Source organism: Chlorocebus sabaeus, chromosome 2, assembly GCF_047675955.1.
Source record: "Chlorocebus sabaeus isolate Y175 chromosome 2, mChlSab1.0.hap1, whole genome shotgun sequence".
Taxonomy (NCBI): Eukaryota; Metazoa; Chordata; class Mammalia; order Primates; family Cercopithecidae; genus Chlorocebus; species Chlorocebus sabaeus.
Window position 1 is genome coordinate 48806548 of NC_132905.1, and position 15904 is coordinate 48822451.

General features: G+C 55.8%; 1 protein-coding gene across 1 annotated transcript in view; it reads right to left on the reverse strand.

Annotated features, from left to right (window-relative positions):
- Positions 1–15342, reverse strand: part of LOC119622814 (VPS10 domain-containing receptor SorCS2-like) — a 206527-nt gene extending 191185 nt beyond the window's left edge. The window contains 2 exon segments of the mRNA XM_073004837.1: positions 14252–14351; positions 15332–15342. Coding sequence (XP_072860938.1) covers positions 14252–14351; positions 15332–15342 — 111 coding nt within the window.
- Positions 15343–15904: the final 562 nt, after the last annotated feature.

Sequence of the window (15904 nt, forward strand, 5' to 3'; positions counted from 1 at the left end):
AAGCCCAGTTTTATGAGCCTGGGGATGAGTGAATTTGCAGTGCTGGGGTGGTGTTTCTCAGCACCAGAAAGCAGGGGCTGTTAGCAAAAACAGGCAGCAGCTGCTGGAACTACCCTTGTCCCAACCAAGGCCTCCCTGGACCTGGGGATTCCCCACTGCAGAAATCACTTGGGAATTTAAGCTACTTTTACCAGGCAATGATCTTTCGGGCTTTGTAAGAGCCCCTACTGCACAAGGGATAAGAAAGTGATTTGTCACTATTTTCTAATATGTGTTTTTGCAGGGAAGAGGGATGAAATTCTGGCTACGGCAAGCACAGCCTATCAGATGGAGCTCCCTTAAATCCCACTTCTTGCTTAACAGGGAAGCTGCGTGACTACAGTGTTGGAAAATGGAATGAGGCTACATGTGCTCTTGTGGGAAGCCCATGGCAGCGTCCCCACGAGGAGGCAGGGGCCCACAATCACTGGCTGCACCTGTGACCTTTGATGACCTCTGAGGCCAGGTGTCATGGTCAACCTGCACATGTGGGTCCCTCAGTTGCTCTCAGGAACAAGGTAACAAACCTGTTGCCTCGTCTCCCGCTTGTAGGACAGCACCGTGTATTATTTACTGTGGGCTGAGACAGCTGGGGATTACTCGCTGCGATGGAACCCACATGCAATATTGAGGCAAAGATGGCAGGGAGGTGGGGGGTGGCGCAGAGGAGAAGAGGAGAGAGCCCCCTCCCCGCCACCCGCAGCAGGCCTCCCTCTGGGCAGGCTGAGTTTGCTGCTAAGCAAGCACCACCCGTGCCGGGGAAGGGGAGAAGAGGCAGAATCTGGAGGGAGGCCTTGCTGAATTGAGCCTTGGCACTGCTGGGTGACCCAGGCTTGGTCCCTAGATGCCTCTGAGCTGCTGCTGGAACATGACCTCCCACCTCCCGTGAGAGAAGAAAGGTGGTCTGGACAAGGAGGCTACAATGGACTGAATGTTGTATTCCTCCCCAATTCATAGGCGGAACCCCTAATCCCAAGGTGATGGGATTTGGAGGTGGGACCTTCGGGAGGAATTAGGTCCTGAGGGTGGAGCCCTCGTGATGAGATTGGTGCCCTTGTAAGAAGGGGCCAGAGAGCTGGCTAGCTCTTTTTCTGCTGTGTGAGGATAACGAGAAGGCGGCCACCTGTAACCTAGGAGGACAGCCCTCACTAGAACCTGACCTTGCTGGAACCTTGATCTTGGACTTTCAAACCCCAGAGCTATGAGAAATAAATGTCTGTTGTTTAAGTCACCCAGTTTGGAGTGTTTTGTGAGAGCCATCTGAGCTGATGGAGGCAGAGGGTGCACTCTGGTTTTCCCTGAAGACAGAGGCGGCAGCAGGCTTAGTTTAGAAATCACAGAAAGGCAGGCAGGTGCCCACAAACACCAGGCTCTCCGGGGCCTGTGGGGTGAGATTAGAGTCTGCTGATGTAGCGGGGTGGGTCTGGGTTTGGGTCTCAGAGAGCCGTGGGTCTGAATCTCACTCATCACCCAGTCCCTTGCTGATTTGGGGTCCTGGATGGGTCCCCAAGCCTCTGTGAGACTGTTTCCTTGTCTCTAACATGGTGGTCACAGTCACTGTCCTGGGGGATGCTGCTTATGCCCGTGGGCAGGTCCTTGTCTCTCTTAGGTCCCCCTGTCACTCCCTCTGGCCCTGATGGATGACACAGGTGAAAAGCCATTGAGCTCAGCACCCAGCACATGGTGAGTCTCCATCAGGAGGGTCCCCGGAGCCCTTGAGGAAGAGGCTGGAGCCCCCCGGCTGCTGTGTGTGTGCCCCTGAGCCTGGGGCGTTTGCACTTTCTATGTTTTGGCTCCAGTGTTTCAGTTCGGTTCTGCACGCTCTTCAGAAGAGGGAGGAACTCCAGAGTCCCTTCCTCCCTCCGCTTTATTAGTTCCAGGGGCAGGAGACCCAGGAGACTTGTTTTCTGAAAAGCTCGAGTTTTTTTTTTTTTCTCTTTTCCCTCCTCTCCTACAATAATCTATTGACTTTAAGAGGGAATAATTTTCCATGCATTAGAGCTGAAGCTTCCAGTGTTCACTCTATTTCTGAGACAAAACTCTGTATAGCGACAAGCCCAATTGAGCCATTTTTCTCCGGCACAGGGGATGCTGCCTGGTGATCAAGGGAAATGGAGAACATCGCTGATTGGAAGGGACGGCCCATTTAGCCCCAGCTCTGTTTCCTAGCCCTCCTCAGGGCTCCACACTCAGGCTTCTGTTCCCACCAGGCAGGGGCTCCCACCTCTCACAGTAACAGCCCTCAGAGGAACCAGCCACGCCCTGAGAGTTCAGCCATGGGGGAGACGTGGGACGGCAAGGGATGTCCAGGAGCCTGGCTTTGTTCTCAGGGAGCTGTGGATGCTCAGGGCCTGCAAGGGCCCTGAACTAGCTCACCAGTAGCTAGGGGTCAATACCCCAGCTCCCTCTGTCTCTTGTTTTGCGCTGAGCTGACCAGAGAATTCAGGGTGGAACCAGGAAAGAGACCAGGGAGGCTGTCCCAGGCTGGAGGAAGCATCCCCTGAGAGCTCACCCCTGGAATCTACAATGGCAGGGGCCCCATGCAGCTCTTCTTACTGCTGGCCTTGACCATGCACCAGTACCCATTTGGCCGCCCTGAGCCTGTGGGATGTTGCCTCAGATGCCCCAGGCTGGTGAACTCTGCCTGTCCCATCCTGGAGCCTCCATGCTCCCACTAAGCTCTGCCAACTCTCCAGGGCTCCCCATCTCAGGAAACAGCATCCCCTTCACCCACAGCTAACACATCACCTAATCAACAGAGAACATCCTAACCCTGTCCCTGCCTACCAATTCATCATCTCTCACCTAGATGTCACCTCACAGCTGTCAGCAGCAGCATAGACGGCCATGGGATAGATATCAGTTGAATGAATAAATAAGTTGATGCATGATGAATGCACGAGTGGATGGATGGATGGATGAAGGGATAGAGGATAGGTGGGTGGGTGGATGGATGGATGGCTGTATGGGTGGGTTGGGTGGGTGGCTGGCTGGATGGGTGGGTGGATGGATGAATGGATGGCTGGGTGGATGGATAAGGGGATAGATGAATGAATGAATGAATTAGTGGGCTGATGAGTGAATGAGTCAACAGCTGAATGGAGGGATGCTTTTGGATGGGTAACCCTCCATGCCTCTCACTCTCCCTCACCCTGTTTGTCTCCCAATTGCAGCAAGTGGACTTTCTTAAAAGGCAAACCAACCAACCAGCACATCTGATCCCATCACCCCCAACATGGAAGCCTCTGGAGCTCTGTGCCATCCTGTGTCCTTCAGCCTGGTTTCCAAGGTCCCCCAAAACCTGGGCTGTCCACTGCCATGTGCTGGCCACTGACACGTGCTAGCCAGCCTGGCCCTCCTTGTCCATGTAGGCCACTCCCCCATCAAGAGGGCCATCTTCTCCCTCCTGCAAATGGCCTGGCCCTGTGGGTCGCTGGGCCGGGTGAGGGTCTGAAGGGGCCTGGCATCTCCTGCTTTCATCCCTCCTAAGAGGGAAGAGGAAGCATGGGTGGAGCGTGGGAGGCAGTGCTGTGCTCACAGGCAGGAAGCTCGATCCCCACCCACCCACCCTGAGCAAATCGCTCAGCCCCAGTGAGCCTTGTTCTCCCCATCTGCAAAACTCGGCAACCACCATGCTGGCCATTGCTCTGAGGATCATGTGAGACAAAGTGCCTTCGAACAGTGGAAATGTGTCCTTTTAAAATTCAGGAGACTGTGAGTTCAAAATGAAGGTGTCAGCAGTGCTTCCCTACGGTTCTGGGACAGAATCCATTCCAGGCTTTCCTTTTAGCTTTCAGTGTTGTGGGCTCCCAGGCGCCCCCATCCTGCAGCTCCCTCACTCCCCTCTGCCTCTGTCATCCTGGCCCTCTCCTCTTCCCCGTATGTCTTCATGTCACCTGCCCTCTGTCTTGTCTGTCTCTGAGTCTCCTCTCCTTTTCTTATAAAAATACCAGTCATGTTGGAAATGACCTCATCTTACCTTGATTACAGCTGCGAAGACCCTATTCCCAAAGGACACATTGGCAGGGATGAGGAGTTAGGAAACGAACATATCTTTTTGAGGGGTACAATTCAGCCCAAAGCACTGCGGGCAGCCCGAGGAGCAGGGCTGTCATGACAATTGACAATCACTAATTGTTTAAGATACCGCAGGCAGGGCAGAGACCCCCCCGCCAAACACCCGCCCATGAGGGGTGAGGAGGAGGGGCTTCCAATGGGCCCTTTGGTTTGGCCGAAGCAGGCAAAGCTCCTTCTCTCTGGAGCTCTCCTGGTCTTGGAGCTCTGCTGGGCAATTGCCCTGCCTTCACCCCTGTTACAAAAGGGGAATTGGGCCAAAAAGTGGGGAGCCGGCAGGGGGTCCTGCACATGGCTGGGGAGCCAGAAGCACCCAAAGTGTGCCCGTTGGTGAGCTGTCTTGCTGCTGGCCACGCTTGGACCTTCAAGCTGGAGTCCTGGAATTAAAACAGTTGACTCCAGCTTTCCTGTTGGTTTCTAACTGTGTTTTTCTTTGGTGTAGCTGCACCATCATGTCCACAAGTCCTGTGTGCTGCATATTTAAGTCCGAAACTAGGGGGCTCCGTGTGGAGGCGTTGACCCTGCACATTCCTCCCACCTCCCAGCCTAGCTGTGTCTCTGGTCTGCAACATGATGCTTAAAAGGTGGCCTTTCAGCCATGTCCACAGATGCTCCTGATGTCCACTCCTCAAGAAAAAGGGCAAACAACTTGAGGGAGAGGCCTGGCTGGCTGGGCACCCCCAGCAAGACCCTGGCCACCGCTGTGAGCCACTGCCCATGAGCAAGCCTGGCTCAGGGCTCCCGAGTGATTGCCCCTCCTGAGGAGGCTAGGGATGCCCCTCCCCTGATGGCCAGTCTTGCCCGGAGACCATCATCAGAGAATGATCACAGTTTGCAAATGTTTGCATGGCCATTCAGAGCACCGGGAATCCTCCCTGGCAGTCCAAATCACTAGCAGAAAGGAAAGTTAGCAATGCTTCCCCTGCGAGTGACTGCCCCAGCCTGTGCCCAGGTCCTGGGGTCCCATGAGGCACCCTGAGCTTAAGCACCGTGGATGAGACTCTGTACGAGGGTGCACACTGGTGCCCACACCCCTACGCCACCAGAGGCCACAGATGCATGCATGGCAGCCCTGCCGCAGCTCAGTCCCAGGCATGGCACCCTTTGACTCCCCTCCTGAAGCATAATGCCAATCTCACCCTCATTTCCCATCATGGGGAGACCGAAAGGATGGGCTGGCTTTCAGGAGTGTCAGTCCATGGTCATGGCAGATGACAGACAGGTCCAGGAGAAGACACAGAAGGGATAGTTTGGTCCTGTCTGAGCCCCAGCTGTGTGCCTGGCATTGTACCCTCACACCTCCCACACTGGCTCTGACCTGAGTGCAGCCTCCTGGGTGGGGCGCTGGCCGGTTCCCTTGGCCACTTTACAACACTGATTGCCAGGGCCAGGCCTGTGCTGCTGAGTCAGGCCTCCTCCCATTTAATAGTCCACAGGACCGGATGATTTGGGTAATGTTCATCCCCACTTCACACTTGGGGTGCAGAGGCTGGAGGGCCAGGAAATGGGGAACATGGGGTTGAGTCTCCATAAAGCCCGTTCTCCCCACTCTGTCCCCCTGCCCTCGCTCATGACTCACTCTTCATCAGATGTGTGGCCAGGGAGCGGGTGATGCTGTCCAGACCCTCGGCACGAAGAACTGCACAGCAGGACGCAGCACAGCGCAAAAGCATCTCGGCACCATGGGACCATGCAGCGTGGCTCACGCTGCTCAGAAGGCCTTAAGGTCAAAGCCGTGAAGTGCAAGGGCAGATTCTGGGGCTTCCCAAGCTCCTGCACACAGAGTGGGGGTCCCACAAAGCACAGGCAGTGGCAAAGCAGCCACGGGGTGCTGCCATCCCCTGCTGGGCACAGTACATGACTCACAGGGGTCCGAGTCACAGAAGGCTGGGGTCCTATGTCCACGGGACCCGGGCTAATCTCGGCTGCCTCTAAGCACCACCATGCACAGCTCAGGTCCAGAAGGAGAGGAAAGAAAACCCTGGCCGGTCTAAGAGGTCAGCAGTTGGCAGGAAGGAGAGGTTGAGGGGAGGGGGGGAGGAAAAGGGCAGGGAGGGGCAGGGCCCTCACAGCAGGGAGAGGGTGGGGCCTTCACAGCAGAAAGGGGGCGGGGCCTCCACAACAGGGAGGGGCGGGGCCACCACAGCAGGAAGGGGGTGGGGCCTCAACAACGGGGGCGGGACCTTGCACTGGGAAGGAGTTTGCAGGGCTGAAGGCAGGGGTTCAGAGTGGAGGGAAGAGAGTGAGACAGAGAGCGTGAGAGACAAAGAGAAGGAAGAAGACAAGGAGGGAGGGTGAGCTGTTAGAGCCCAGTGTGGTGGGGAAGCAAGCGGCCACACTACACATGGGTGGGAGAGAGACCCACAGACAAAGAGCAGAACAAAGTACTGGACTTCTGTGTTCTCGCAGGCACCAAAGAGTCCACAGGAAGTGGACATGGACACAGCCTCAAGAGGAGCCTGGGACTCGGCTCGGCCTGAATGGCACAGTCCCATGAAGCTGGGGCTTGGAGAGCAGGCAGTACCACCACCCTGTGTTCCTGGTGAGGACTCTGAGGTCCAGAGAACTTGGGAACCTGTATTAGGGGATCCACAGCTCCAGAGCCTGTGCCCCATCCCTCAGGTTTCCCCCTGGGGGCAGGGCCTTGTGCCCAAAGCACAGGTTTTTGGTGTCTGTACAGAGCTGCTGGAAGGCTTTGGGGGGTAGTGACAGGGCAGCACTGATAGGGGCCCTTAGACCTGGGGCACGTCATGACTTGACAGCCCACCCGCCATAGGGCCTGGGGGAAGCAACTTGGCCTCTCTAGGCCTCGATTTCTTTCGCCTGTGCGATAGCCCATGAGCATCCTTACCCTGCAGGGCTGCTGTAGGGATTGGAGACCACGGCTGAACTTTCATAACAGGCCTTTAGGACACAGGGCCATTCTTTATCATGACCACACCGCCTCTGCCAAGTAGAAGTTTTCGCTTTCTGCAACACTTTGAGCTTCTTAAAAACAAAATTTTCATTTGATTCCTTGCTCAATCCTGAGTGCTTGGCACGTGGCAGTTCCCCCACGAAGACACGGGCACGTGAGTGGAATGAGGGAAGAGGTGAACTCATGGGGATTTTGTCCTAACCCTGTGCTTCTCATATCTGGGGTCAAGGGCCCAGGTGATATGATGCATGGGCCAGGGTGCCCCAGGACTTGGCCTTCTCCCAGATCACCAGCTTGACATAAAGATTTTTTGGTGAAAATGTATGTGTGTGATTTTAGTATTCAAGCCAGCACTGATATATAATGGAGTAAGATGCAAATTCACATAAATTTTTCATATAAAACACGATGCTTGGAAGAAATTCCATGCCTGGGCCAGCTCCTCTGGGCCATGCCTTCACACTTCCCCATGCCACAGGGTTCCTGGGGCCAAGTCGGAAGGAAACGTACTGTTGGCCCAAAGCTGATGTGAGCACTGCAGGGAATGTGTGGGGTCTTCAGGGCCCCCAGGGTCTCGGGTCCGGCCATGACAATAGTAGGATACCTGGCCAGGAGCAGCAAGGCCAGGGGGTGCTGATTCTACTGCAGGTGAGACAAAAATAAAAGGGAATTCAGTTCCTAAGACAGGTTGCAAAGTGGTCTCCAAGAAGCTGTAAAGTGCTGCTCCACCTGTAATTGTTGCTAAATGGACTCCTAATAGTATACACATCTTCCTGCAAAACCTATCCGTTATCCAATAACAGAGAGGTGGACCTGGCACGGCACACACTCCTGTAAACAAAGTGGTCTTTTCCCAATCAGAGTCACCCAGGTCAATACTCTATTGGCTAAAGGCTGACTTTGCCCCCTTTTCTTCCTTTTGAGACAGTGTCTCACTTTGTCACCCAAGCTGGAGTGTAGTGGCGGGATCATAGATCACGGCAGCCTCAACCTCTTGGGCTCAATCCATCTTCCCACCTCAGCCTCCTGAGTGCTGGGACCATACATGCCAGGCCTGGCTATTTTTTATTTTTATATTTTTTATGTTGCCCAGGATGGTCTCAAACTCCTGGGCTCAAGCGATGCTCCAGTCTCAGCTCCCAAAGTGCTGGGATCACAGGCGTGAGACACTGCATCTGGCCACCCTTTTCTCATTCTTTCTATAAACGTGCAGCAGGGAGATTCAGTTTCTTAGGGCCCCACCAGACCCTCAGAGGCTCTAGAAGGTTAGAGCTGTTTGTCCAGTTCACCTTTGCTCCCCAGTGCCCAGCAAGGGATCCAGTGCATAGTAGATACCTAATCTGTGTCTGCTCTCTATAAGACTGGACAAAGGGAAGGCTCTCTCTAGCACCAAGCACACAGCCCAGCACCTAGTAGGGCCTCAGCCCCGTATCTGTTGAATGGGTGGGTGTGAGTGCTGGGAGGGGCTTAGAGACCCCGTTCAAGCTGCCCTCTCACCACGGAGATGGCCAGGGCACGGGCATCCCCTTTCATGGCTGCTACTCTTCCCAGAGGATTGCCCTGGGAGGAGACCAGGAGAGGCTAGGATAGTGGAGCTAGATCAGTTCAGCTGCCTCATCTAAGGGACGGGGAAATGGAGGCCCAGAGAGGAAATGGGATCTGCCCAGAGTTACACAGTTCAGCAGCCCTCAGACTGCGCCCGGTGTGCAGTAAGGAGCTGCTGATTTCTAGCCTCTAGCCAAGTGGGCAGGGCTGTGCTCGCACAGACACAGCAAGCCCCACCAGCTCGCTAGAACTTAGCTGCAAGGGTGCCTGGGGAGCCCAGAGCATGACAAGGGGTACTGTAGGGGCCGGCAGGCCTGGGTTCAATGAAGCACCATGTGTCAGTGATTGTTTTGTTCTGTCTACAGGCTAGGTGACCTTGGATGACTCTTCCAGCTTCCCTGAGCCACCATTTTCTGCTTTGGGTAATAGAAGTGAACAAATCGTGACCCCGAGGTGGGTCCTGCCCCTGCCCACACATCTGAGTATGGGGATGTCTGCTTCCAGCCGAAAGTCTGATACACCGAAAATGATCACCGAGGGGGTAGCAGAAGGGATCAAGAAACTCCAAGTGGATAAGTTTCATGCAATGATAAAGGCCATTTTTGCTTCATATTACATTGAAATATCTTTCCCAGACGCGCCCCAGCCCAGCCCATCACATCCTTCTCTCCTGAGTTCCGTTTGAGTGCCAGGGGCTGTGCACAGCTGAGGAGTAGGGAGGAATCATGCCTGGCCTCTGCCCCAGTCATGGGCTGCTCTTGTTCCCCAGGACCACCATGCAGGTGTCTGAAGACCAGCCCTGTACCCCCTGAGTCTCTTTTTCTGCTTTAACCAGCTTCTCTGGCTTGCCCCACTCCTTACTTGACATGTAAAGTCAAATTCGTTTTATGTGGAATCGTAACTGTGACTTTTTTGCCTCTAAATGCATTTAAAACCAAATCAGCCTGAGTTCCTACTTGTTACAAGACCACTATCAAACTGTGTGCCAGGCTTGATTCTAGGTACCGTATATGCATTAACCCAAGTAATCCTTATTCACCATCACGACCCCACTTTACGGACAAGGAACTGAGGCGCAGGCAGATTAGGAACTTGCCTACAGTTTGTACTACTAGAGAAGGAGCAGCAGTGCCTGCTGCCTGGAGCTCGGGCCCTCTGCTGCCCTCGGCCTCTGAGTCCACATGCTCTCTGGCCCCCCCGACCTCTGTCCCCAGCCCCACTCAGCACGTGGCCCGTCCCACCTCTGCAGACAGGAGCCAATGCTTCATTCTCCCAAGGCAGAAGCGCTCTGCCAGGAGCATCACAGGGAAACACATGCCTCCCTGTTAGTTAGATAACAAATTGCTGCCCTGGTTCCCATCACTGAGAATTAATGTGTTCTCTAAACACAGAGGTGTGGGCAGGCCATGCCAAGAGCAAGCAGCCTGACCCAGGCTCAGATAAGCAGGGCCAGGGCAATGCCCCCCATGCCTGGCACAGCCACCCGGACACCTCTGTTCCATGACCACGTCTGGTCCCTCCAATAGACACAGCCCACCGGGGCCACACGTGTGAGGCTTTGTCACCCTGCAGCCAGTTCCTAACCTAAAGTCTCAGATGGCTGGCCAGGAGGGCCTCAGTGTTTCCCTCTAAGGATAACAGTGGGTTATCCTTAGAGGAATAACGAGTAACTCGTGGGGCCTTCCCTTGGGCCAGGCCCTGATCGGAGTACTTGACAAGGAGCACTTCATTACTTCCATCAGCCTTACAGTGTAGACACTGCTACTATCCCCATTTCGCCAGTGAGGAAGCCCGGAACAAGGGTGGTTAACACTTGCTCAAGGTCTCAGAGCGGGTAGGCTGCAGGGCCAGACTCAGACCCAGACAGAGGCCCCTATGCCCCAGCCAGAAAAGCCAGGGCATTGGCCTCGGGGCAGCCTCTCATCCCATTCCCCTGCCACTCCCCGGTGCCCCGAGTCCACTGCACTCTCGGCCCTGCACCGTTACTGCTCTGCCTGCCTCTGAGATAGCAGTTCCTGCAGCATCAGGGGCTCTGGAAGCAACAAGTTCAGATTGACCGAGGCCCTTGGTGGGGCTCCCAGTGCCTCCAACCTAGGGGATCATGGCCTTCCCAAGAGAGGGTCAGTTTTGTCCTGTGGTGAGGAGGTAGGTGGGGAGAGGTGAGAACAGTCCCAAACCAGGGTATCCAGAAGCCCAGCCCTGTCTGCACCTGTGACTTTGCTCCTGCCACCTGGGGCCCAACAGGAATCAGGATCCATGTGTCAGCAGGAGGAGGAGGGCCCACGGGAGGCCAGTTCCATCTGGGGGGCTGTGGGGTGGGCAGAACAGTGTGGGTGAGGGGAGAGCAGGAGCCCCGGCCTCCCCACTCCCAGCCCCACCCCTGCAGCTCCTCCTCAAAACAGTGGCTGTATCAGCCTCCTGTGGCTGCTGCAACAAATCACCACACACTCCGTGGCTTGAAACAACAGAAATTCATTCTCTTCTGGCCATGGAGGGCACAAAGCTAAAGGCAAGGTGTTGGCAGGGCTGGTTCCTCCGGAGGCTCCGGTGGCAAGTCCATTTCCTGGGCTTTTCCAACTTCTTTCCAGAGGTGCCTGCTTTCCTTGGCTTGTGGCCCCATCCAGGCCCTGCCCCAGCCTCTGCTCCATCTGCCAGCTCCCCCTGCAGCCCTAGCCCTCCTGCCACCCTCCACAAGGACCCTGTGATGACACTGAGCTGAGCCCATCCAGACAACCCAGGAGAACCTTCCCATCACAATATCTTCCACTTAATCCCATTTGCAAAGTCCCTTTTGCCATAGAAGGTGACATTCACAGGTTGCAGGGGTCAGGACTGGGACATCTTTGGGGGCTTCTCTTCAGCTGACAGCAAATGGCAATTTTGAGTAAGGCTCTGCCAGGCGCTCACCTGTCAAGCCCACCCTTGATCACTGTCCCTTTTACAGGTAAGACATCTGCAGCTCCCTGATGGGGGGCACCTGGCAGAGCTGAACTGAGTACAGGGAATTCCCAGTGCTGGCACCGTCCTCTACACCACCCTGCAAATGCAGTGTATGCACCCAGGCAAACCCGATGCGGCTACAGCATTTGCTGGGCAGCACACACTGCTGTTTGTGACACTCATTCACTCATTCATTCATCCCGTGCCTTTAAAGTCAGCTGAGCCTCTGTGCTGGGCGCCAGGCCGCCAACAGACTCAATCCTGTACCCGCAGTGATATTTCTAGGCTAAACGTCCAAACTGTCCTGGCTCTGAAATCCAGCCTGTGCCCAGGGACTCAAATAACCTGTCTCAGGGTTTGTCTGCTTTCAAGACTGCAGATGCCTCCCCAGTGCCGCCTGCAGAGGAAGTTCTGCTGAGTACCCCAAAACGGAGCCCCCGCCTTTGGCCTGCACAGAAGGTCTGGTGCCGCCTAGAAACCCCTCTGCTGACCCCATGCACATTCTATGTATCATCTCATGGGTCCTCCCACCTGCCCGCTTTACAGGCCAGGAAACTGAGGCTCAGCGGAGGCCATGGCCATGTCCCCAGGTTGCTCCGTGCGGAAGATGCTCTATCTGACCTCGTGCTGTCTGGCCCAGTCTCCATGTGACACCTTCCCTGACCTCAGGCCTCAGAGTCTGTCTTGGTTCCCTTACTGCCCCTGTTGCCTTGCTCTTCACATTTCCAAACATAGATGTAGCCTGTGGGGCTGACCCTGGAGATACCATCACATCCCAGACACCTGTGGACTCTCCTAGCTGGTGACTAGATGGACAGGAGCGGAGTGTCCCCTGCATGGAGTGGAGAAGGGTAGCCGCTGGAAGACCACCAGGACTGGATTGGATGGATGGACAGGAACTCAAGCCTGGGCCAAGAGGTGGGGGGCGTGACCTCCTCCACTGTCAGCTGGTATCTGGGGTTGGTGTGGGCCCTCACCTGGGTCAGTGCCAGCCCCAAGCCACTCATCTTTGCCTCAAATTTGAATGACAGCAATCCCAGGAGAAAGGGGTGACAGCCGGGCCGGAAGGCAGAGCATCTGCCTCTGCTCCCATACGGTTTGGGTTTTCCAGCCGGTGCAGGCCTCGCCACTGCCAAGCCTGGACAATGCCCTCCACCCTCAGCTTTGGGCTCGGGGAAGCTGGGTCCAGATCCGGCGCCCTGCCCCACCAGGTATGAGACTGAGCAAATCTCACCTCTTGTCCAATGTCCTGCCCTGGAAAGGGGGATAATGATGCCTCCCTCTTTGGGCCACCGTGGGATGGAAAGAGATCAGGTGTGTGAATCCCCAGGGCTGGGGCCGGGAAAAAGCAGGGGCTGGCTCAGGTCAAACCACCCCTCTTCCCTACATGCCAAGACATGGCCTTCTAGCAGGTGCCTCTTGTGTCCCCAGGGCCAGGTCTCCCTCGCCTCCCCTCTACAACCCTCCCCACCTCTGCATTCCAAGTCTGTCCAACTGGAAGCTCCTACAGTAGAAATCAAGAAGTGAAAACAAACAAAACAAAACAAAACCAGCAAAGCAACCCGCTTTAGGAAGAGGGAGGACATCCCATGAACAAACATGGCTGAGACCACCGAGATGGCCCAATCAAGGCTGCACTCATCTCAGGCCCCCTGTTCCATGGACTGCTGCTGCCAGGCCTGTGGTCTCAGCAGAAGCTGCCAAGCTCCAGTGCGCCCAGCTCCTCTGAACCCCTGTGAACCTGCCACCAGCACAACCATCAAAACACTCCAGCACCCTTGGAATCATCACCATCCCACACGACTCCCTTTCTGGATGTTCTGTTGATTTACGGGCGTTCTCACGGACTCCAAGCTGCTCAGATCTCTCCTTCAAAGTCACCATTAGAGCTGAGCACAGGGGCCTAAGTGCCCACCTCATGCCGAGCACCATGCAGGAGCTCTGGGTGCCTGATCCTAGAGCTCACGATTCCCTGCACGAGATGTGGGTGACATCCCATTTGAGGAAACTGAGGCACAGAGAGGGGAGCCGGGATGCAAACACTGGTCTGAGTCCCTTTCTGTGACCGTGAACTGCTTTACTGAACAGAGTCAGATTCGCAGAACGGCTTTGCCCTGGTGCCTCTGCCGGCCTGGATCTGGGCTCGGGGTGGGACAGGACACAGACACATGTTCGCAGGAGGGGGCTTCTCACGGAACCCACGGTGGGTAGCCTCGGAAAGACCCCTCTCTCCTACTGTACAGCCAGCCAGAGAACAAAGTCAGGAAGCTCCCCCGGACCCAGGAAACAGCAAGGAGAGCTCAGGTGGAAATCACAGACTAATCAAAACCAGATCAACAACTAACTTCCGAAGAACGGGCCTGCTCAGCACTGCCTTCCAAGGGCTCCCAACCCAAGAGAGCTGCCTCTCTCTCTGCTTCCAGACCCGCAGCTACTCCCTGCTGTGCCCTGATGGATGTGTGCCACCCCCCAACCGGGGGGAAGACAAATGTGCCCCAGGTATGCAGGCGGCGCCTTCGTCCAAAGCCTGGCCTCTGGCTTAAAGCACAGAATGGTGTCAGGTGGCACTGGGAAGGGTGGCGGCGAGAGCCGGGAGGGAAACATCTCACGCTCCAGCCTAGTCCAAAGTAGGAGACAGCAGGCAGGTCAGCAGCTTCCTTGCCCTGCAGACTGAGCGGCACAAGGCGGGAGCCAGAGCTGCAGCCGGAGCGGTGGCCACCCCCGGACAGCACCTACCTTCCTCTTGTTGGTTGGGCAGATGTAGAAGTTGTCGATGACGGTGGTGACACCAGGCTGGAGGGTGAGCTTGGTGTAGGACGTCCTGAAATCCGATGACCTGGGGGAAAAGGGGGACAGCTATCAGCCACGTGCCCTCCAGGTGCGGCCTTCATCAGCCCACATGGTGTCCAGCCCCTGCCCTGTGCCCGTGTGGGCAGAGTGCCCCAGACACCTTGAGTGCAGTCCTGGGCACTCTGCCTGGGGGCAGTGCATCCCGACAAGGCAGGAGAGGAGACTGGGCTCTCTCAGGAACACTGAGGACTCACGCAGGTGTGGAGCTTAGGTCCAGAGCTAGGATCCAAAGTCAGGTCCTTTTGACTCCAAATCCCAGCCAGTCATTCCTCCCCAGTGCTTCCTATGTGCCGGGCAGCTCTAGGTTACCGTAGGCATCTCACAGCTGACCAGAGGAGCCTCCAAAGGGATAGTTCTCTGCCTGAAATCACTTGGTTAATAAGTGGCTGACTCAGGATTTGACACTGGCCCGTCTGATTTCAGGCCGACGGCTGTGCTGAGGCATTCCTGTGGCCTATCTGCTTGCCTCTTTCCCTCTCTGGACTCTGAACTCCTCCAAGGAGCCCCATCCTCTATCCTGACTACCACTTGCAGCACAGGATGGTAGGAGACCGCACACAGGTACCAGAGCTCGGGCAGCTGCTGGAAATCAGACCCAAAGCACTGTGCCCATCCTGGAGTGGCGTCTGCTGGGCTCATCTGGGAGACAGGGCTGTCCACTCAGTACCTCCCTGGGTGAGGCCCTCCTGACCAAGTGAGAATCTGAGAGTACACTGAGCTTTAAAGCGCCTTGGCTCCCCAGCAAGGAGAGAGAGATAAGCCACAAAGGCAACTTCATATCTGTTGTTCAGAAGCCGTCCATGCATCAGGACATGGAATTAATTCTCCATTGAAGATTAAGTCCCAGAGACCCTGAAATCAACACCTCTTATCATCACCTGTTAAAATACACTGGGATTGCAGAATACGCCCTGACTCTACTGGAGAGGATTAGAGAGGTGCTCAGGAAAGCATTTCCCATCTCACCCCTGCTCCATCGATGCAGATTCCAGACACAGACCCATGGTGGGGAGAGGAACAGGGGTGGAACACACGACCCTGGCGCTCCTGTCATGGGCAGCATGCCTTGCAGGGCCTCCCCATGTCCGACCACTGCTGAGATATGCTGCGGGGAGCTGAGCTCGGGGGACTGGGGGCAACTCCCCAGCTTGGGCCAGGAGGCCTTGGGCTGGAACCACGCTTCAGTGCTCCTGCCTCAGACCCCAGCACCTGGCTCCGAGCCCAGCCTGGGCTGATGTGTGTGGCCCGCCTGCGAGGCCAGTGCTTCTCAGACTCACCCAGTTTGTCCCTTGGGGGCCGAGGGGACAGGCCTGGAGCTGCTTTAGCATAAAGGCCCCACCCACTGGGAGCTATTTCATGCCCTTCTATAACACAGCCTTGGTGGTTTCCACATGGAGACATTTCCTACATCTTCAAGTGAACCTGAGGCTCCAGAAAAGTGGACTGTTTGTCATCTCTGGGCATGCTGGCCACATGGCCACAGGTCCCCAGAATGTGTGTCCCTCACAGGCCTCAGACCCACAAGGTTCCTCCTAGACC